Source organism: Triturus cristatus, chromosome 2_1 (genome assembly GCF_964204655.1).
Source record: "Triturus cristatus chromosome 2_1, aTriCri1.1, whole genome shotgun sequence".
NCBI lineage: Eukaryota > Metazoa > Chordata > Amphibia > Caudata > Salamandridae > Triturus > Triturus cristatus.
In genome coordinates this window covers 151834820-151858737 of record NC_140581.1, presented here as the reverse complement: position 1 = coordinate 151858737, position 23918 = coordinate 151834820, and the positions used below count along the sequence as shown (strand labels likewise).

The 23918-nt window shown below is 49.0% G+C and overlaps 1 protein-coding gene across 1 annotated transcript in view; it reads right to left on the bottom strand.

Moving 5' to 3' along the window:
• Positions 1–1472: 1472 nt before the first annotated feature.
• The window catches only part of PIK3C3 (phosphatidylinositol 3-kinase catalytic subunit type 3), an 855016-nt gene continuing 832570 nt past the window's right edge, over positions 1473–23918 (bottom strand). The window contains exon 25 of the mRNA XM_085629033.1: positions 1473–2580. Within this exon, the coding sequence (XP_085485159.1) occupies positions 2566–2580 (15 nt within the window). The 3' untranslated portion in view covers positions 1473–2565. The remainder of the gene's footprint in view (positions 2581–23918) is intronic.

The following is a 23918-nucleotide window of genomic DNA, read 5'->3' as shown; positions in this document are numbered from 1 at the left end:
GTGGATCTTTGTATGTATTCGAATTTTGATTATTTTGAACCCTTATCTTTCTAGGACATATGTGTATGAACGATAGTGTGTGTGCGTTGTTGGTTGCGCTTGGGTCATTTAAGGTTCATTATATTTCAAACATTTGTATGTTCTGTTATTTATTGAATACATTTAATAATGTTGTATCCAACTTGTGTTTTGCATTGTGGAAGGCCAGTTTTTCATGTTTGAGTGTAAATATATCAGTGACGATTAGCACTTTGATTATATCCTACAGGCAGAGAGATTTTGTCTTGATAGTATTTCTCAGCTTCCCATGCTTCTCCTGCCAATGTATAGTTTTGGGGGCCCCCTTCTGTGTGAGTGGTTGTGTAGTGGCCGTTACCAGACTCAATTCTGAGGGACATGGAGGCTGGGGTCATATGCCTCTGAAGTTCCGGGGCCCATCCTACTATGTTTCTGGAAACTAGGACAAGCACTGTTTCAGCATTTATCTCAGTAGTAGCGATTGTGAACAGTCACAGGCTTCTCAGGGAGGTTGGTGTGGGAGGAAAGAGGCTTCACACTCAACAAACGCCCAACAGAGTAATAACTTGATAGCGCAGCCCAGGGCTTACACTTGTAAAAGGGAAGTACTTTAATCCACTTTAAGTCAGAATACTATACAATGAAAAAACGAGGGTACTCTGATGCAGGGCCACTGTCATATGGGCAAGGATTCCCCTCCACCTGCTCCTACTCGCTCTCAGTATTAGGTTAACGCAGGTGTAGGTTTCAGGCACCGGTGCAGTGCTCCCCCCTCCTCAGGCAGAGTTGTGCGCTCAGTCTGTAAGTCTTATGTTTCTCACCAAATGCGAGTTTCTACATTAGGCCTCAGTCAGACCTCAATGTAATTCAATCTGTGTCCTCCTCTGTCTGCGGTAAAGACACACCAGGCACAGGCGTGCGGGTCCTCTTCTCTGGTCCCTGCAGCAGATTGGACACCACACAGCCAATCTACAGGTGGTGCATGTAGGAATATGGTTGTCTTCAGAAGAGTGGCCATCTTCCTTGCATACAGTGAGTCGGCTGGAGGTTGGGACCTCCAGCCAACTCACTAACAGGGTTCTCCTCGACACTGGCTCGTTGGTGAGTCAGTGGCTGACCAGGGCAGACTTCCCAAGGGTTGAGGTAGCAATGCTGCCCGCTTCTGATTTGGGTCCCTGCTGCAACGATGTATTTAGCTATGTAAAAGATTTCAAAGAAACACTGTCAAGTTGAATGCTTAATTCGGAAATACTATCTTGCCCTCTATATTTATATAAGGTTCGCTTTCTGTCACCTAAATTGAACCGTTCTGAAGAACTTAGTTTTCGCATATTATCTCGCCATATGAATATAAACATGTTACCCACTCAATACACAATCACAGTTTTAGCAGCTATGAAATCTCCATAAACAGACCATTGCCATGGTACCACCAAGCAGGGAACACCAACGCATTGTTTTAAAGTAAAATTTATTTTGATGACATTATGCTCTCAATGTTCGTGCCTTTTTTTTATTTACAGCTGCCAATTCTGGCTATGTTCTGTATTAGTGTAGGTTATCCCCTAGCTGCGCATTTGAGCTCTTTCCATGGTACTTTACTGTATATAGTTGTGTGGGCTTTGCTGATTATGATCTGGAGATGTATATCAATACTCTTAGTCAGTCATTTACAAGTGCACAATACATTCCTACATGTCCTATATTAAAATTAAAATGTTAACAAAATAATCTAAGTTCCCAAGTAACAATGTAAATATGCAGAGGCCCCAAAGGACATGTTTAGCAATGCGATGTGCCACTGAAAGTTCAAATAGCCCTATCTTAAAGTCTCTCTCTCGCTCTGCTTTATACTTTAATTTCCTCATCCTGGTAATGTGCTTGGACAAAAGGTGACCTTTTTATATCCAATGCTTGGAAAGTAGATAAAACATTCCAAAAGATGCTGCCAGTAGGAATGAGTTAAGACTGCTGCTGTTGCATAATATCTTATCCCAAGCTATCAAACATTACCTCGGGAGTGGACATTAGCATGTAATGCTTTCCTTTCCAATACTGGTTGTTGTTTCCTGTAATGGAATTCTTTGAGAAACATCGAATATCGTACAAGTTCCAACGTAGGAGTTTTCAACAGTGGGGATTAGTTCCAACGGGACAGAACAACAGTCACAAGAAGGCATGAGGGCGCCAAGGGGTAGTAAAATCGAACCACGTACATCAGAACTTCAGCCTTCTTATCTGTACAATTTCTTCTGAAAATTAAATGTACTCATTTGCCTTCCGAACATAGGGTACATTTCTAGTTTGTAAGTAAAGGGGCTGACAAAGACATTTCAGAACAATACGACACTTCAACTGTGCCCATCTCAGAGTGCCGCTGAGGTGACATGACACAGCTCTTTGAAGAGTAGGAGGGCAGATCCCATTCTCTCTGCACAAGGTGGACCTTCAGGACGACGTAGGAGCCGCGTGACCTTCTGACGTCGGCGCCTTGCTCGGGGCTCATCTTCATGGTCCACTTACAGCAATGGAAAGGAAGTTCGAGCACTATCTTCGCCAGTACTAGGAAAAGAAAACCAAGCACAATGTCATATCTGTGGGAGTGCAAACTCTGAACAGTTGTAATTGTAACAGACCAAAACTGCGATCCTAGACTTGTTTAATAAAAAAGTGCATCGTCATTAGGAAAGAAAGGGTCACACTGAATGGCGATCACAATAATAACTGGTCGAATACACACGGCGCTGCGTGCTGACGCTGAACTCGGGCAAAAGGTTTTCAAAATAAGATTTAGATGATGGATTGCAAAGAAAACACATTCAACTATGTCGGCTTAAACACTTACGAATGTCTTACTTCTTGGGAAGTCCACAAACGTGCTTCCACCCTGCCTTGTTGGCATACATGCCAATATTTTAGAACAGGAAAGCGGGAGATGTTTGGAAAAAAGAAATTGGGGGAAGGGATTTTCCCGAGTGATTTCTATTGAAACGGGGACAATTTAGGGCGGGAGCCAACTAAAATAAAGCGATTTTTGGCTTCAACATCGGGGGTCTCTCGCTCGAATCGGGTCTATTGGCGTGTACGTGCTAGGTCTAGCCAAGGCTTTAGTCACTAATCTAAACAAGCATTGGCATAGCCAATAGGCAGGGGCGTAGGAGACACTAAAATTCTGGGGGGGGACAGGGACAACCTTGTGCACTTTCCAGTGACCCTATACAAATCACCGCCCGTTAAACAAATACAATTGCATACTTTCGAAGTGAAATATTGAGAAAAGCAGGCATGTAGTCACAGTTTGCATGTATGCTTTATTGTTATTTACATTCATATAGTAATGAGACCAAATGTTTAAAAAAAACATATATATGAATCTTGTATCTTAATGCACAAAGCAAACAAAGGCCGCTGACTTAGGGTGGGGGCGTCGTGTTTGCAAGTGCATTATGGTTTGAAAAGTACCTGCTGCTGCATTCCTGGTCTCCAGCAATTTTCAGGCAACAATAAAAATGTGAAGATAACTTTGGTGATTAATGTTCTTTTTTTGAGAGAGATCGAAGGCTTGTCTAGTGAAAGTTTTAATTCAAAAGGTCAGTGAGTTACTGCTTTTGTCTGAGATATTCTTTTGGTATTTGAAGTTTATAAATTAAAATCCTAACATTGAACAGTGAGCTATTAACCGTCATCAAATAGCTGCATAAAAACTTCAATGTATAGATTAGAACGTTATGATTTTTCCCCAGTCTTTCCCTATCCTAATGTTGGAAAATGGGTTCATTAGGATAGAAATCAATTCTGATTATTGAAGAGAACCCCCCAACCATGGTGTTATGTTTTACATTCTGAGTTTGTGTTTCTCTAGTGTTGCAAAGCCGCCCTGGGCACTCCCTAACTTTTTGCTGACTGGTACTGGTGGTACCTGACTGACTGACCCTGGCCTCTGCCTAAACAGCCAGTGCTATTCTGAAAGAGGCACTTAAAAATACAGTGAAAACACCTACATACACTAGGGTGCACTATGGGTTAGGGTACCCCTATGATTGGCATGACCTCTCCTATAAGGCCCTAGTACATAATAGGGCAGGGGGATTAGAACTACTTTTAAGTCCCTAGAATATAATAAGGCATGGCAGTTTAGAGGCCAGCAGCCCTTTCTGCGCTTGCATGTGTGCACTGCTGAAGCCTGAGGTCAGTTTAAATGTAGCCCTGTGTTATAGGGCTGCTTTTAAAATGCAAATTGTGCCTAAACTCGACTTTTGGGTTTGGGGAACTTACAAATTGATCAACTACAATGTTGGGGCAAAATTAAGTGGAAAAATGTTTTCCACTTAACTATGGCTGTATCATATTTGCCACATAATACATCATCTGCTGCATAATCTAACGATTTCCTCCAAAAGAATTTTGTAGCTCAAACGGATCCCAAATTACTAAAAGAAATGTAACTTGTGTTGCTGTGAAGTTTAGGGCCCTTTGCAAAGGTTAGTAAAGAAAACAATTCCTAAGAAAACAATTGGTCCCAGACACTCCTAATGACACTCAAATTAATACCTGTAGGAGAGTGTAGTATGCAATCAATTCATACAACCGAAAATGTATAATGTAAAGGCACATTCAACAGGGAAATCTCATAGATGAGAGGCCAACCAAAGTCAATTAAATTGCAAACATCAATTTATTACCCGCTGAATCATATTCATAAAATGCAAACTTAGGGGCTGACTACGATGGCAGGCGGGCTTCAGTACCACCGCCATCGAATCGGGGAATGGGACCGCTGGCCTTCAAGGTGGAGGCCCCACGATAGGCATTACAATGCGACTGCCACTACGGTGTTCGCAGTGCCTATCTTTTACATTGCAGCAGGTGCTGCTGGCTGCATCATCCGCCGCAAAGTAAAAAAAAAAGGAACATGTTAAATATATCGGTGCCTGCCACATGGTGCAGTGATATGTTGTGGGGCATCATAGATGCCCCCAAGGGCCCATGTCTGGGGGCCAGGGGTAAAAGGGCCTGCTACGGGCCCCCAATGTCCCTTTCGCCAGCATTTCTATGGCAGGTGAACCGCCATTGATAAGCTGGCGGGTAAGGGACATCGTAATCCCTGCTGCGGTGCATGGTAGGCACCACCAGCATTGTAGGAACCATGAGCCCCTCCACCACACACCGGCGGGCTCAAGAAGCCCGTCGGGTGCGTGGTGGTTGGTCTTTCCAACCGCCAGGTAACCACCCGCCATTGTAATATGGCGGGCTGTGATGCTGTCACCAATGGCGGTGGGACCGCCACCGACGGGGTGACGTGGCGGTCCCACTGCCATTATAATCACCCCCTAAGTTTGGTGGGCATGCAAATCCTACATTGCCAACCCCTGGCAAGTTGCACTGCTAGTGCTGGAAAAAGGCCAATGGAGGTACCAATGGGTGAAGTGGACTGGCATTAAGGGTCTTGTGACCTCAGTGACAGATTCACTGTCGATCTAGGATGTGCTTCTTCATATGCCTGCCCGTAAGACTGGAAGTGAACTGCAGTATGGATTGTGGTGGACAGGTCCACCTGCGGGTGCTAAGACACCTGGGCTTCTAAGGTCTATCGGGCCTTCTAAGGTGTAGCATCGGAATAAGCTCTGTCAGGAGTGTGGTATGGTGAACTGGTTTTGAAGGTCTGAACATGGTTCTCCAGTTCCAAATTCAGCAACTCTGGCCAGAGTGCCACATTCTCTCCCACACTGAACACCATACTGCCCCACTGAGAGAAACTCGCACTGCCTTCAGCACAACTCAATTGTGCTGCGACTAAATTCAAATTATGCACTAGACAACAGTAAAATGCTGCCTGAAAAAAATGAATAACACCCTGGAAAAAGCAAACACTCATAGGGAATGCAAGAATAGGCAAAGCATGTGAACTGTAATCAGAAAAAAACATGGTTACCTTAACGGTTTTTAACTCATTATTCAGAAATCAGTAAGTGATTTTGCCTGAAAGGTTCAAGACATGGTTACAGGACCAGGAAGGAACCCCTTTCAATGTCCATTGCTTATATCCTTTCAAAATTTATGCAGTTTGGTTTAAAAAAGACCACATCCCCAAACACAGAGCCGTATTTTATAAGCTAAAATAATTAAAAAGTTGAAAACGATCATATTAAACGTTTCCACTCTACCCATCAACCAGGTATTGCAGTCCCTTTAGGAATGGCGCACTTACCCACCCTGGGAAAACAATGTTGTTCAAAGAAAGAAGATAAAAAGAAAGTAGCGCTTTCACTGGCAAACTCTGTAAAGTGGCGCTAATGTGTGTGGGTGTAAATAACAGTCTGGCCTGTCTGCTGTCCACTCTGTATTGCTTTATTTAGGTATTTAACTATTTTTTCTCTCCATTCCGAGGTTTTTCTTTTCAATAGAAAACGGTCAGAAAATGAGGACATTTACAGCCAAAGTGTTCAGCCTTTTTTGGATCAATTTCACAGGGGAACAAATAAAGAAAAGGAGAGGCAAGAGAGAGTACCTTAAGAGCTGCCTCTTGAAATCAGCACGTAAGCAGGAGCGAGACAGAGACAGAAAGAGATGGAGGAATAAAGAGAGGAGGGCAGCCGCCAGAGGCAGATCAGGAGTAGTGGACACGGTCCTTGCCATGAAGGAAAAGAGGCAGCGTTTATTTTTTCTCCGTTCTCTGCCCTTCCCAGAACGGCTGAGCCTTCCTGCAGCATAACAAAAGGCAGAGGGCGGGTGGCCTCTGACTCCAGGCAGGTCAAGTGCAGGGCCATTAGGTAGCGCTCTCGCGTGCTAATGGCCCTGCGATAACAGAAGGGAGAGGGGAAATTCCTTTGTCCCCTCGTCCCCCCCCCCTTGTCCCCCGTGTCCCCCCCACTCCAAAATCTGGGGGGGATATATCCCCCGCGTCCCCCACACTTCCTACGCCCATGCCAATAGGTCTTGCCTTTGGGGCCACATAAGTGTTTAGACATGCAACAGTAAACGTTGTTGCACCAAGGATATTGTGCTGCATAACTAAATACTTATAAGGTCCCAAAGGCGAGACCTATTGCAGAGCAATGTGTGGTGCAAGCTGAAGCAGCGTCCTGGCAAGAGCCCTGGCACATATTTAATTACAAATTAAGCACTGGCCACAGTTGAGCCTGGGCTACACTTCACAATCCACCTCATCACACACCCCAGATACTAACTAACGCGTGCACTGCCTCAAACAGGCTATACATGTTGCACAGTACAATGATAAACTTACAAAAATACGAGAGCTGGCTCAGCAGGATGCATAAATCCTGCTCCAACCAAGTCTACACATAACTTTTACAATTCAGAGACTTAAGCTTTTCTCATTTTGCATTTTGTTAATCCCAACAGTGCTCTGGAAAACATGCAACTTTATATGAAAATATTTTGTTTTTAGATTTTAAATGGCACAAAAACACCGGGTGGGGTTATATGAACAAATATATACAGGCCTTAAGAAACTGACAAAACTATTTGGATAATGCAACTGGAGAGAGTACACTAGCATTTTCTCCATCTGAATCGTAACAAATCCTTGTAACACACTGAGAACGCTAGGTAGATAGGTACTGACACAATATGTGCGAAATTTTACCCAGGAACAAATACGCGACACCGAGTAGCGAAGCAAATAACGCGAGTCCGCAGTTTAACACAGCAGCCGAAGATGACGTCAAGCTGGCGCTTCCCGGCAGAGGGTGTGGTCGCGGTACGCAGACGAGGCCGCGCCTGCACGAGCTCTGCGCATTGGGAGGGCGGGAAAGGCGTGAACGTGTCACAAATTAGAAGTCCTGCCCAGCACTCCTCAATGACAATGCAAAGAAATGGACCCTTCACTGCGTCAGCTTCTCACACATGCACCCAGGGCATTTGAAAGCTCTGTCTGTGGTACTCACTAGCTGAGTAGCGACGCTCTGCGTACCTGAAGGCACAGATATGACGCATTCCCACCCACTATAGAAGTTGCCAGATCTCCATTCACTTTGTTCATAAATGGGTTACCTTTATTCCTGCTCTGGGCTTTATGTTTCAGGTGTGTCAGAGCAATTAGTTCAATTGAAGTAAAGACGACAAATCCCAGAATGTGCTGAAAGCCCAGGACTGGAAATTTAGTAACCTAGTGCCATGGAACTCTCTGATCACCCTGTCCTCACAAGTCTATGACAAGAGTCTTTTTATGCTCAAGTTTGACAGCAAATTTAATTATAATTCAGTTTGTACCACTGGTTACCTTTCCATCGCCTTCAAGTTGACCTAACCCTGAGTAATGAAGTTTCCCAAAATAGTTTTTATCCACACACAGTTATAGCACAGTCGCAGGTACGGATTGCCATTTATTACAGCCTATTGATGTTTTATATTGACAGAATGTTTCCTAGTAGCTAGGCATGTTTTCAGTTACCCTGTAACTCTGTTTCCCCCCAGTATGCCATACTCTAAACCTGGCTTTACGTTTACAACAAATGTATTCTGGGAGTTGTAGTCCTGTGGAACCAATTAATATATATTAAAATTATGACCTGTAAAAGAAAAGCTGGGGACAGGCGCAGCGTGCCCTTGGTGACATGGAGTCATGTGATACCCACAGCAATGCCACGGGGCATTATTTGGTTTGGTGGGGTCCTCTCCCTGCATGCTGGGAACGAGCGTCTCTGCTCGTAGCCTGCCCTTCCGACTTCGCTGACCACAAACACGCTGTGGGAAGGCAGCCCAAATCCGCTGACCAAGCCCGCCGCTGCCTGTGTGTATTCTAATGCAAAAACAACAATTGATGGACAGAATGCAGAACAATGTCATACATTCACCCCAGTACAGAGATCTGGGCCTAAATCCATCGTTTTTTTTGCTCACCATGCCATTCCAGTTCAGACCTGGCCATATGCAAATCAGTCTTGACCCTGTGCCTCATGGGAACAGTCCAGCCCGAACTGCCAAGCCAGGTCCTCCCTGGACTGGAAACAAGCATCCTAGGACCGGTTTCGGGCTTTCAGCCCTCATCAGCCAGGATAGCTTGATTCCAGTGGCATGGAGAGCACGGGACTCACGTCTGAGCATACCCTTCCCACTCGGGGTGACAAATGCAAAAACAACAATTGATGGACAGAATGCAGAACAATGTCATACATTCACCCCAGTACAGAGATCTGGGCCTAAATCCATCGTTTTTTTTTGCTCACCATGCCATTCCAGTTCAGACCTGGCCATATGCAAATCAGTCTTGACCCTGTGCCTCATGGGAACAGTCCAGCCCGAACTGCCAAGCCAGGTCCTCCCTGGACTGGAAACAAGCATCCTAGGACCGGTTTCGGGCTTTCAGCCCTCATCAGCCAGGATAGCTTGATTCCAGTGGCATGGAGAGCACGGGACTCACGTCTGAGCATACCCTTCCCACTCGGGGTGACAAATGCAAAAACAACAATGGATTGGGCAAAAGAACAATGGATTTAACCCAGATCTCTTGACTGGGGGAGAATGTCTGCATTGTCAGCATTCCGTCCATCATTTGTTTGTTGTAACGCTTTTCGCCCTAAGTGGGATGGGTATTCCCAGACGTGGGACCCGTGCTCACTACGCCACTGGAGTCAAGCTATCCTGGCTGATGACGGCTGATAGCCAGAAACCGGTCCTAGGATGCTTGATTCCGGTCCAGGGAAGACATGGCTTGGCAGTTCGGGCTGGACTGTTCCCATGAGGCACAGGGTCAAGACTGATTTGCATATGGCCATGTCTGAACTGGGGTGGCGTAGTGGGCAAAAGAACGATGGATTTAACCCAGATCTCTTGACTGGGGGAGAATGTCTGCATTGTCAGCATTCCGTCCATCATTTGTTTGTTGTAACGCTTTTCGCCCTAAGTGGGATGGGTATTCCCAGACGTGGGACCCGTGCTCACTACGCCACTGGAGTCAAGCTATCCTGGCTGATGACGGCTGATAGCCAGAAACCGGTCCTAGGATGCTTGATTCCGGTCCAGGGAAGACATGGCTTGGCAGTTCGGGCTGGACTGTTCCCATGAGGCACAGGGTCAAGACTGATTTGCATATGGCCATGTCTGAACTGGGGTGGCGTAGTGGGCAAAAGAACGATGGATTTAACCCAGATCTCTTGACTGGGGGAGAATGTCTGCATTGTGAGCATTCCGTCCATCATTTGTTTGTTGTAACGCTTTTCGCCCTAAGTGGGATGGGTATTCCCAGACGTGGGACCCGTGCTCACTACGCCACTGGAGTCAAGCTATCCTGGCTGATGACGGCTGATAGCCAGAAACCGGTCCTAGGATGCTTGATTCCGGTCCAGGGAAGACATGGCTTGGCAGTTCGGGCTGGACTGTTCCCATGAGGCACAGGGTCAAGACTGATTTGCATATGGCCATGTCTGAACTGGGGTGGCGTAGTGGGCAAAAGAACGATGGATTTAACCCAGATCTCTTGACTGGGGGAGAATGTCTGCATTGTCAGCATTCCGTCCATCATTTGTTTGTTGTAACGCTTTTCGCCCTAAGTGGGATGGGTATTCCCAGACGTGGGACCCGTGCTCACTACGCCACTGGAGTCAAGCTATCCTGGCTGATGACGGCTGATAGCCAGAAACCGGTCCTAGGATGCTTGATTCCGGTCCAGGGAAGACATGGCTTGGCAGTTCGGGCTGGACTGTTCCCATGAGGCACAGGGTCAAGACTGATTTGCATATGGCCATGTCTGAACTGGGGTGGCGTAGTGGGCAAAAGAACGATGGATTTAACCCAGATCTCTTGACTGGGGGAGAATGTCTGCATTGTCAGCATTCCGTCCATCATTTGTTTGTTGTAACGCTTTTCGCCCTAAGTGGGATGGGTATTCCCAGACGTGGGACCCGTGCTCACTACGCCACTGGAGTCAAGCTATCCTGGCTGATGACGGCTGATAGCCAGAAACCGGTCCTAGGATGCTTGATTCCGGTCCAGGGAAGACATGGCTTGGCAGTTCGGGCTGGACTGTTCCCATGAGGCACAGGGTCAAGACTGATTTGCATATGGCCATGTCTGAACTGGGGTGGCGTAGTGGGCAAAAGAACGATGGATTTAACCCAGATCTCTTGACTGGGGGAGAATGTCTGCATTGTCAGCATTCCGTCCATCATTTGTTTGTTGTAACGCTTTTCGCCCTAAGTGGGATGGGTATTCCCAGACGTGGGACCCGTGCTCACTACGCCACTGGAGTCAAGCTATCCTGGCTGATGACGGCTGATAGCCAGAAACCGGTCCTAGGATGCTTGATTCCGGTCCAGGGAAGACATGGCTTGGCAGTTCGGGCTGGACTGTTCCCATGAGGCACAGGGTCAAGACTGATTTGCATATGGCCATGTCTGAACTGGGGTGGCGTAGTGGGCAAAAGAACGATGGATTTAACCCAGATCTCTTGACTGGGGGAGAATGTCTGCATTGTCAGCATTCCGTCCATCATTTGTTTGTTGTAACGCTTTTCGCCCTAAGTGGGATGGGTATTCCCAGACGTGGGACCCGTGCTCACTACGCCACTGGAGTCAAGCTATCCTGGCTGATGACGGCTGATAGCCAGAAACCGGTCCTAGGATGCTTCATTCCGGTCCAGGGAAGACATGGCTTGGCAGTTCGGGCTGGACTGTTCCCATGAGGCACAGGGTCAAGACTGATTTGCATATGGCCATGTCTGAACTGGGGTGGCGTAGTGGGCAAAAGAACGATGGATTTAACCCAGATCTCTTGACTGGGGGAGAATGTCTGCATTGTCAGCATTCCGTCCATCATTTGTTTGTTGTAACGCTTTTCGCCCTAAGTGGGATGGGTATTCCCAGACGTGGGACCCGTGCTCACTACGCCACTGGAGTCAAGCTATCCTGGCTGATGACGGCTGATAGCCAGAAACCGGTCCTAGGATGCTTGATTCCGGTCCAGGGAAGACATGGCTTGGCAGTTCGGGCTGGACTGTTCCCATGAGGCACAGGGTCAAGACTGATTTGCATATGGCCATGTCTGAACTGGGGTGGCGTAGTGGGCAAAAGAACGATGGATTTAACCCAGATCTCTTGACTGGGGGAGAATGTCTGCATTGTCAGCATTCCGTCCATCATTTGTTTGTTGTAACGCTTTTCGCCCTAAGTGGGATGGGTATTCCCAGACGTGGGACCCGTGCTCACTACGCCACTGGAGTCAAGCTATCCTGGCTGATGACGGCTGATAGCCAGAAACCGGTCCTAGGATGCTTGATTCCGGTCCAGGGAAGACATGGCTTGGCAGTTCGGGCTGGACTGTTCCCATGAGGCACAGGGTCAAGACTGATTTGCATATGGCCATGTCTGAACTGGGGTGGCGTAGTGGGCAAAAGAACGATGGATTTAACCCAGATCTCTTGACTGGGGGAGAATGTCTGCATTGTCAGCATTCCGTCCATCATTTGTTTGTTGTAACGCTTTTCGCCCTAAGTGGGATGGGTATTCCCAGACGTGGGACCCGTGCTCACTACGCCACTGGAGTCAAGCTATCCTGGCTGATGACGGCTGATAGCCAGAAACCGGTCCTAGGATGCTTGATTCCGGTCCAGGGAAGACATGGCTTGGCAGTTCGGGCTGGACTGTTCCCATGAGGCACAGGGTCAAGACTGATTTGCATATGGCCATGTCTGAACTGGGGTGGCGTAGTGGGCAAAAGAACGATGGATTTAACCCAGATCTCTTGACTGGGGGAGAATGTCTGCATTGTCAGCATTCCGTCCATCATTTGTTTGTTGTAACGCTTTTCGCCCTAAGTGGGATGGGTATTCCCAGACGTGGGACCCGTGCTCACTACGCCACTGGAGTCAAGCTATCCTGGCTGATGACGGCTGATAGCCAGAAACCGGTCCTAGGATGCTTGATTCCGGTCCAGGGAAGACATGGCTTGGCAGTTCGGGCTGGACTGTTCCCATGAGGCACAGGGTCAAGACTGATTTGCATATGGCCATGTCTGAACTGGGGTGGCGTAGTGGGCAAAAGAACGATGGATTTAACCCAGATCTCTTGACTGGGGGAGAATATCTGCATTGTCAGCATTCCGTCCATCATTTGTTTGTTGTAATGTGTGTATTCTAATGTCATTTGACAAATTACTAGAGCCAATTAGGGTTTAGAGATTAATCACCCTCTCCGAGTTTCTTTCTAGGAAACGGCCAGGCTTTTGTTTTCCTTGGTTTGGGGTTTGAGACAGAGCGGATTGTTTAGGCAGTGAGAGGGGAAGCGCTGGTGTCAAGTCGAGTTGAAAAGGAGACTCAGTCAGAAGATATCTTTCTCAGCTGTCTCCCCTCTACCCCTGCCCCTCCTCCCAGCCCTCTCTGACCAGGTCAAAGCCCTCACATGGGTGCCTCTGCCAGGGGGGGTGAGGGGCTGTGCCCGCCGGATCACTCCAAGAGATTAGAGAATCCACCCATGAAATAACAAGTGCGCGCACGCGCCTCGCGCTGAAAGAGGAGGAGGCCGCAGGGGGAGGGGAGAGAGGAGGGGGCCTGCGCCTGTTACCCTTGCGGGAGCGAGCAGGAACCATCTGTTAATTACAAACAGATGGTTTCAAAGCTCGCTCCTGCAAGGGTATCGCCAAATGTACACGCGTTGCCATTGAAAGCAATGCATCGAGTGCACGTTTTTGGGGCAAAAACTGAATCGAATGCTAAATGTCTCCTAGCGCATGCGCGCTGCGTAGGCGAGACCTAAAAATATACAGATCTTTTCTTGTACATACTAAATGGTATCTCATAAACTGTTTCTTGTGCACAAAAAATAACCAAAAGAAGAAAATATATACATTTTATTTTTAAAACGAAACCGGACAAGCTTTAGCATGCGCTCACTTACTATTGAACAAGTTACTTACCTTCCGTAACGATATATCTGTAAGAAACATAGGTTAGTTATAGATTCCTTACCTTAGAATTACCCCCAGGCGTCAGACTGGATCCGGAAAGTTTTTTCTTCAGCAGTACCTCTGCGCGTCGGAAGGTGGCGTCGGTCGGCTCCGCATTCGTCGTTGGCGTCGTGGTGGCCGGGATGACGTCACTGTAGCTACTTAGATGCCACCCTCTCGCGCTGATGTCAGTTCTGTACACGACTTTACGCACCAGAAATGCAGAGCCATGCAAGACACTGACCACTGGTGCACAAAACTAAGGCCCTGAAGGAAGTCCTTAACCCTAGAAATTACTTCGCAGAACGTGGAGGGTGGGTGGGGCGGTAAGGAATCTATAACTAATCTATGTTTCTTACAGATATATCATTACCGAAGGTAAGTAATTTCTTCATCTGAATGAAACAGTTAGTTATAGATTCCTTACCTTAGAATAGATACCCCAGCAATACCAACGCCGGTGGTGGGTCGGCGAACCAAGTTCACGCCAGAAAGTCCTGAAGAACAGAACGGCCGAAGAAGCCGTCTCTCAAGACTTGGCTGTCGAGGTAGTAGTGTCTTGTAGACATGTGCAGCGATGCCCACGTAGCTCCCTGACAGATGTAATTCAAAGGAACTCCCCGTCCCTAAGCAGTAGTGGCTGCCGTCGTCCTGGTGGAATGGACGCGCAGTCCCACTGGAGGCTCCTTTTTTGCTAGAGAATAGTAGGCTTTGATACACAAAACGACCCACCTGGAAATGGTTTGCTTGTGTACGACCCAACCTTTCTTGGCGCCCACGTAGCCAACAAAGAGCTGGTCATCCACCCGGAACTGTTTGGTGCGATCCAGATAAAAGGAAAGCGCCCGTTTTGGGTCGAGACGGTGGAGCCTCTCTTCCTCTTTCGAAGGATGCGGAGGCGGAAAGAAGGTGGGCAAAGAGATGGTTTGCCCAATGTGAAAGGAGGTGACAATCTTGGGAAGGAAGGATGGACGGGTCCTGAGGACAACCTTGTCCAGATGGACAGATAGAAAAGGAGTCTTGGATGAAAGAGTCTGGAGCTCACTCACTCTTCTGGCAGATGTGATGGCCACCAGGAATGCAGTCTTAAGACTTAAAAGTCTTAAGGGACCGTTGTGAAGCGGCTCAAGGGTAGCGAACATTAAATATATCAAGACCAGATTCAAGTCCCACTGAGGCATAACGAAGGGAATAGGAGGAAAGAGATGAGTTGAGAAATGGACGAAAGATAGCCCTTAAGAGTGCCCAGAGCAGAGCGCTGCTGGGCCAAAGAAAGGAGGAACAAGTGAACCTCAGAAAGAGGTGCAGAAAGGGGTGCACAGCCTTTGCTGTGCACCATGCCACAAATTTGTTCCACCGGCAAGCGTATACCGTCTTAGTGGAGGAACGCCTGGCTGCCAAGATTACATCACAAACTTCGGGAGGCAAGTCAAATGATGTCAACTGCTGCTGCTCAGTCTCCACGCAAGGAGGTGGATAGTGGACAGGTTTGGGGGGACGACCGTCCCCTGCTGCTGCGACAGAAGATCCTCTCGAAGAGGCAGTCGAGTTGGATGATCGATGGCCATATTGAGCAGCTCGGGATACCAGACTCTTCGTGCCGAATCCGGAGCCACAAGGATGACTTGGGCCTGGTCACGCCTGATCTTCTTCAGCACTCCGGGGAGAAGAGGTATAGGCAGAAAGGCGTACAACTCCACTCACGACTAAAAGTGTCGCCTAGCGAGTGCCGCTTTGGAAATTCCAACGCGCAGAAAAACCACTAGGGATATGCCCTGATGTTCCAGCCATGTCCAGAGGCAGAGGACCTCCTGACATAGTGTCCACGGCCCCACCCCGCCTTGTTTGTTGCAGTACCACATGGCGGTGGTGTTGTCCATGAACACCTGCACTACTCTTCCTCGGACAGAGGGAATGAATGCCTTGAGTGCAAGACGGATCGCCCGGAGCTCCAGCAGGTTGATGTGGAGCCCGGACTCCGCCGGAGACCAGAGGCCTCTGATCTCCGCCTCTCCCATGTGGCCGCTCTATCCCAGAAGGGATGCGTCCGTCACCACTGTGTGCTCTGGTTGGGGAAGCGAGAGGGATCTGCCGTTGACCCAATCCTGGTTCGTGAGCCACCACTGCAACTGTCATGCAGTGCCCTCTGAGATCTGGACGCAATCGGACAGATTCCCCTGATGCTGCGCCCACTGGAGCTTAAGGTCCCACTGCAGAGAACGCATATGCTACCTGGCATGATCGACCAGCAGGATGCAGGAGGCCATGAGGCCCAGCAGCCTCAGGGTCATCCTGACCGAAACCTGGGATAGAGGCTGAAAGATCGGAATCACAGCCCGAATATCCCGAACCTGCTGTTCGGGAGGATAAACCCGAAACCGCGTCGTGTCCAAAACGGCTCAGATGAAGAGGAGCTTCTGAGATTGGAATCAGGTGTGACTTCGGCACATTGATGGAGAATCCCAGCGAATGCAGGAGCTTGGCTGTAGTCTGGAGGTGGGAGACGACAGTCCGGGGCGAGACCGCCTTCAACAGCCAGTCATCGAGATAGGGGAAGACTGAAATCCCCGATCTGCGCAGATGAGCTGCGACCACTGCCATCACTTTCGTGAACAGCCAAGGGGCGCTGGTAAGGGCAAACGGGAGCACAGTAAACTGAAAGTGCTGCTGCCTACCGTGAACCGCATCTAACGTCGGTGGGCCGGCAGGACGGAGATGTGAAAGGAATATGCTACTTACCAGTATGCATCTGTTCTTGGCATGTAGAGCTGCAGATCTACACACTTTTGCATAGATCGCCATCTGGTGTTGGGCCCGGATTTTTGCAGTTTGTTTTTCCTCTTTGGAAGTCACGAGGTCGGTGACTCCTCCCTTGGTTCGTATTGCGCATGGGCTTCGGCTCCATCCTCAGATTGTTTTTCGCCAACAGGGAAAGATGGAGCGTAGTAATAATAGTGAAGAAACCCATGTGTGTTGTATCTAAATAAGATAGACTGGAACAGATACAGGTAGCGGGGGAGGCGGGTGGGCGTGTGTAGATCTGCAGCTCTACATGCCAAGAACAGATGCATACTGGTAAGTAGCATATTCCGTTCGAGGCATATGAGCTGCAGATTACACACTTTTGCATAGACTATATAGCAGTTCCCAACCCTAGCGGCGACCACCGGTATCTGTTGCAGTGGTTTGAAAAAGTGTTTTTAGTACAGCCTGGCCCACACTAGCTTGTTGCTTAGTTTGCACATCTACACAGTAATGTTTAGTGAAAGCGTGCGGTGTTGACCATGTAGCTGCTTTGCAGATATCATCTAATGGGATGTTCCCTAGAAAAGCCATAGAAGCCCCTATCTTTCGTGTAGAGTGGGCTTTAGGGGGAACAGATAGCGTACGTTTTGCCTTGTGGTAGCAAATCTGTATGCATTTTACAATCCACCTAGCTATCCCTGATTTAGAGATGGGGTTGCCTTTATGTGGTGGAGAGAAAGAGACAAACAGTTGTTTTGTCTTTCTGAAAGGTTGTGTTCTCTGGATATAGTAAAGTAAGGCCCTTTTAACATCCAGTGTGTGTAGGGCCCTTTCTACAACAGTTTGAGGTTGCGAGAAAAAAACCGGTAATTCTACCGATTGGTTTAGATGAAAGGGGGAAATGACTTTGGGTAGGAATTTTGGGTTGGTACGGAGGACAACCTTGTTCGGGTGCATTTGGAGAAAAGGTTCTTGTATAGTAAGTGCTTGTATCTCACTGACCCTTCTAAGGGAAGTGACGGCTACAAGGAAAGCTGTTTTCCATGTGAGAAATTGCAGTTCACTTTTATGCAAAGGTTCGAAAGGCGGTCCCATTAGCCTTGTGAGAACTATATTTAAGTTCCACACAGGTGAGGGTGGTAGTCTGGGGGCAATTATTCGTTTGAGGCCTTCCATGAAGGCTTTAATGGCAGGCACTCTGAAAAGTGATAGGTGCTGTCTGTTTTGCAGGTAAGCGGCAATTGCTGCGAGGTGTAGCTGAATGGATGTATATGCTAGGTTACACCTTTGTAGATGGAGTAAGTAGCATATGATGTGCTGTATAGATACTAGGCCTGGGCTAAATTTCCGTTCGGCTCGCGGAAATTGCGATAACTTGACATTTTCGCGTTCCGCGGAGAGCGCGAAAATGTCAAAATTTCCGCATTCCGCAGCTTAGTGATAATTTGGTTCTTGCTCGCGCTGTAAAATAATACATTCTCGCGCGATCGCCTTACCTGAATCCCCGCGTTCGCAGACAAGTTTTCCTGATCCGGTCGCGTTCTCCACGAGATGTTGGATTGTTGGTAGCCATTTGCGCTGTCTCGCGACAGTTCGCGCCCGCAGTAACGTCATGCGTCGCGTGATCACGTCTTTCTTCTCGCGATCATGCACCGTGAGAAGAGAGAAAACAAGATGGCCGCGCTCGCAAGCAACCGCATGGGTAAGTTGGCGAGCCGCAAACACGCAGAAAACACCGTGAACGGGCGGGAAAAAAACTTCCGCATCTTCGCGATATTTCCGCGTGTTTGCGGAGATTTTAAACATTTTCGCGATAATTTGCGAAAGTCGCTATCGCAAATTCCGCCCACATCTAATAGATACGTCTAGAGGGCTAATTGTGTTGTTATGGCAATAAACAACAAATCTTTTCCACTTTGCAGCGTAGCAGGCTCTAGTGGTAGGGCGTCTAGCTTCTCTGATGACGTTCATACAGTCAGGGGGAAGGTTAAGGTATCCGAATTCTAGGATCTCAGGAGCCAGATCGCAAGGTTGAGCTGAGCTGGTCCGGTTGTCTGATCTCTCCATGGTTCTGGGTTAGGAGGCATGGTGAGAGGTGTAACTTTTGGTGTGGCACTACCGAGATTTCCAGCAGCGTGGTGTACCACGGTTGTATGGCCCATGTTGGAGCTACTATAATCAGTGTGAGGGAGTGCTGTTGTAGCTTTCGCACCACTAATGGAATTAGTGGGAGAGGTGGAAAGGCGTACGCAAATTTGCCTGACCAGTTCATCCATATCGCATTGCCTTTGGACAATGGGTGTGGGTATCTGGCGGCGAAGCTTGGGCATTTTTTGTTTTCATGGGTGGCGAAGAGGTCTATGTGTGGATGCCCCCACATCTGAAAGAACGGGTGAAGAACCTGCGGGTGAAGTTCCCACTCGTGGATCTGCTGCGTCTGTCTGCTGAGCAGATCTGCCATGGTGTTTTGGACTCCTGGGACATGTTGGGCTAGGAGAAAGATTTTGTGTGGAATTGCCCATCTCCATATGCTCTGTGCTAGTTGAGAGAGCTGTGGAGAGTGTGTGCCGCCTTGTTTTTGAATGTAGTACATGGCCGTCATGTTGTCTGTGCGAATAAGGACGGCCTTGCCTAAAATTTGTGTCTGAAAGGATTTTAGGGCTAGAAAGATTGCCAGTAACTCCAGATGGTTGATGTGGAGTAACTTTTGTTGCGGCGTCCATGTGCCCTGCACTGTGAGGTGTAGTAGATGAGCTCCCCAGCCGGAGAGCAATGCGTCTGTTGTTAGGATTATTTGTGGAACCGGGTCAAGGAATGGTCGACCTCTGGAAAGATTTGTGGTGTTCCACCACTGCAGAGAGCGCTGGGTCCGACCGTCTACCAACACCAGATCTGTCAGTTGCCCCTGGGCCTGGTTCCATTGGCGCGCTAAGCACTCTTGGAGTGGACGCATCTGGAGTCTTGCATGAGGCACTATGAAAATGCAAGAGGCCATCATCCCTATTAGTTGCATAAACACTCTTGCTGGGAGAGAGTGTTGAGGTATGAATCTTTGACGCAAAGCCTGAATGCTTGCAATCCTGGCAGGATTGGGGTAGGCTATGGCTTTTGAGGTGTCTGTGGTGGCACCGAGGTATTGCTTTGTGTGGGATGGTATTAGCTGGGACTTTTGGTGGTTCACTGTGAAACCTAGCTGGTGAAGTAGTTGGATTGCAGTGGCGGTGTGATGTACACATTGGTTGTAGGACGCGGCTTTTATTAGCCAGTCGTCAAAATATGGGAAGACGTGAATGCGCTGTCTTTTGAGGTGTGCCGCCACTACCGCTAGGCACTTGGTGAATACCCTTGGTGCTGTTGTGACCCCGAATGGGAGCACCTTGAACTGGTAGTGTTGCCCGTCCCCTACAAATCTGAGGTACTTTCTGTGAGAATGGTGTACCGGAATGTGAAAGTATGCGTCTTTCAAGTCCAGTGTGGTGAGAAAGTCGTTCTGGGAGAGGAGCGGAAGTACCTGCTGAAGTGTTACCATGTGAAAATGGTCCGAATGTATGTATGTGTTTAGAGGCCGGAGATCTAAGATAGGTTATAGAGTCTAGTCTCTTTTTGGTATCAGAAAATATAGGGAGTAGACTTCTAAATTGTGTTGACTGGCGGGGACTTGTTCTATCGCCTGTTTTTGTAGGAGGGAGATTACCTCCTGTTTTAGTAACGTGGAATGTTCTTGTGACATTGGGCGTTGCCTGGGTGGAATGTTTGGGGGGTAGATGTCAATTCTAGGCAGTACCCTGAACGAATAATTTGGGTCACCCATCTGTCTGAGGTGATGGTCTCCCAGACGTGAAGGAAATTTTGTAGCCTGCCCCCGACCGGAGTGGGATGGTCTGGAGGGAGCAGGGGGAAGTCATTGGGTAGGCGGTGTGGCAGAGTGGGCGGTATTCGTTTTGCCTCCGCCTTTATTGTTATTGCCTCTATATCCGCCTCTTTGATAACCCCTTGTGAAGGTGGATTGAGCAGGGGATTTGTAGGACGTGGACGCGCTATCTGAGGAGTAGCCTCTGGCCGTGCCCCGAAAGGAAGAGCGGCGAAAGGAGCGCCTAGGAGGGTGTGACTGCAAGGCTCCCATAGATTTCGCCGTATCTGTGTCCTTCTTCATCTTCTCGAGGGCCTCATCTACCTTTGGGCCGAATAGATGTTCTTGATCAAATGGATGATTTAATATGGAGGCCTGTACCTCAGGTTTAAAACCTGAAACTCTCAGCCAAGCATGGCGACGGAGGAGGATGCTAGTGTTAATGGCCCTGGAGGCTGTGTCTGCTGCGTCTAAGGCACAGCGTATAGAGGTGTTAGTTATGGTCTTACCCTCTTGAATTAATTCATTGGCCCAATTTTTGTATTTTTCTGGGAGATGGTGCATGATGGTTTCTAGTTCATCATAATGCGCTCTGTCGTATCTGGCCAATAGCGCTTGAGTGTTGGCGATACGCCATATATTGGCTGCCTGTGACGCAGTGCGCTTTCCTGACGCGCCCAGTAGCTTTGACTCTTTGTCAGGTGGTGGTGCTTCGCCTGACGCCTCGGAGTTTGACCTTTTCCGTGCAGTGGAGACCACTAGGGAATCCAGTGGCGCTAGCCCTTTGATATAGGCAGGATCTGTGGGGGCAGCTTTATACTTTTTTTCTATGCATGGGTTAATGACCCTAGCCCTGACTGGGTCTTTAAAAACCTCTGGCGCTTGTTTTATTACCCCCTTGAGCATAGGTAGTATGGAAGTAGACTTATGTGCGGTATCAAAGGTGTCGAGGAGGAAATCTTCCTCTACCGGGTCAGTGTGTAGCTCTACCAAGTGATAATGTGCCGCCCTCTGAAGTAGGTGGTGAAAACCTAATGAGTCCTCTGGTGGAGATGGCCTGGATGGATAAAGGTCATCTTGTGGGACATCTGGAATGTCTGGATTATTATAATTGTCCCATGGGTCTGGGGATCCTGTAGGGGTGGGGTCTTGTGGCACATCCCCTGGATCGTAGTATGGGTCCCCCTAATCATCATGGTCTGGAGACGGGGTCGGAGAGCGATGAGGCAGGGGAGGCAGGGGTGGAGAAGGCGGAGGGGGCGGAGGTGGAGAGGGTGGAGGAGGTGGAGAAGGCACTCTGAAAGGGGAGGTAGCACAGTCTTTCCTCTTTGGAGGTGGAGGCGGAGCCGGTTTGTCCAAATGTCTCTTTTTAGAAGAAAGTGCCGAATGTCCAGTTTTTGGATCCTTGGAAAGTGTCTTTTGCAAGGGATCCGGTGTAAACAGTTCCTGAGACAATGTTTGTTCCGTCGGCGCCGAAGGTTTCGGGGCCAATGACTTTTTAGGCTTGTCTGTGCGTGCTTTTTTGGAACCTCCGGTTTTTTGGTCGGCGCCGAGGTAGGCTTCGGAGCGGGAGTGTCGGTGCTGAGGGCCTTATGGTGTTTGGTCGGTACCGAAAGGCTGGGTTTTCGACACAGAGGGCTTTGGTGCGGAGCTCGGTGTCGAGGTGGAGGCCGGTCTCTTTTTCGGTGCCGAAGTGTGTTTATCGGCACCGCTGGCAGGCTGGCTCGAGCCCGAGCCGCCGGAAGGCTTATTAGGCTTCTTCACCAGGCCCGAAGGTGGGGTGTTCGAAGCAGTGTCTTTGGTCTTACCTAGGCCCGGAGGCGAAGGCGTGACCGAAGCCTTTTTAGGTGTCGGCGCGGGTGTGGGAGGGGGTATAGTACTCACGACCCTCTGCGCCGGGGTGATGTCCTCCACATCCGAGTCGACGGCTTCGGAAGCACTGACGAGGTCCTCTTCGGTGTGCTGCTGTCCCGGAGCTTCGACGTCGTCCCCGAAGATGTCGACTGGAACGGAGGTCGAGGAGTGCGCCATGTTTCGTCTGGCCCTTCGATCTCGAATAGTCTTTTTCGATCTGAAAGACTTGCAGGCGGGACAGTCTCGAGCCTCGTGTTCAGGGAAGAGGCAAAGGTTGCACACCTCATGAAGGTTGGTGTGGAGGAATTTGGACCCACATCGAGGGCACTTCTTGAATGGAGTTCTTTCCATCAGCCTGGACCGGAGCTTGGATAGGCCCGAAGGCCGCCGTCGACGACTGGAATCGAAGATGTGTCGAAGAGAAGGTGATTGAGGAGATCACGATCTGAACAATACCGCGATGAGCGAGGATTCCGCTTCGATCGTCGAACTGGAAGTGTTCGAAACCGGAGCACGAAGTATTACATCCGAGCCCGATGGCGGAAAAAAACAATCTGAGGATGGAGCCGAAGCTCATGAACAATACGAACCAAGGGAGGAGTCACCGACCTCGTGACTTCCAAAGACTTTCCAAGAGGAAAAACAAACTGCAAACATCCGGGCCCAACACCAGATGGCGATCTATGCAAAAGTGTGTAATCTGCAGCTCATATGCCTCGAACATAAGCGTCCTGCAAGTCCAACGCTACCAACTAATCTAGTCAAGGGCAGACAAGACCTGAGCAAGCGTCATCATCATGTACTTCTCCTTTCAGAGGAAGCGGTTGAGATCAAAGATAGGACGCAGGCCCTTATCCTTCTTGGGAACAACAAAGTAGTGGGAATAACAACCACGACCCACTTCTGGGGCAGGAACGCGCTCGATGGCTCCCTCGGCCAAGAGAGCCGTGACTTCCTGTAGGAGAAGGCCCAGGTGATCCACAGACATACGGCTAGAGGGGTAGTCTCAAAGGGGAGGGAGTAGCCCTTTGGACTATCTGCAAAACCCACCTGTCCGAAGTGATGGTGCGCCAGTGGGGGAGGTGATGGCAGGTCCTGCCGCCCAGTGGCATATGATGGGCCTGAAATGTCGGACTAGGAAGGTTTAGAGACTGCTGAAGAGGGGGGGTTGGTGGACTGGCCCGCCCGCTGGCCTCCTGAGCCACAGCGGTGATTCCCACGTCCCCGGCCGCGCAAAGGTTGGGTAACTTGCGCTGGCCTGTGGCTCTGGGTGGGATGTAGTGGGGCACCCCTATTGCAGCCACGAAAGGGGCGAAAAGCAGACTGCGCAGGGCGGTTGGAGAGGCCCAAGGACTTGGCCGTAGCCCGTGAGTTCTTTTAACTCTCTAGAGCGTTGTCTGCTTTCTCTCCAAAAAGGCACCGGCCATCAAGGGCATGTCCATGAGGGTATTCTGGACATCCCCGGAAAAGCCAGTAGATCTCATCCAGGCGTAGCTTCGAAGGGCTACCGACGTGGAAATCGTCCTGCCTAGAGTCTCGGCGGTATCCA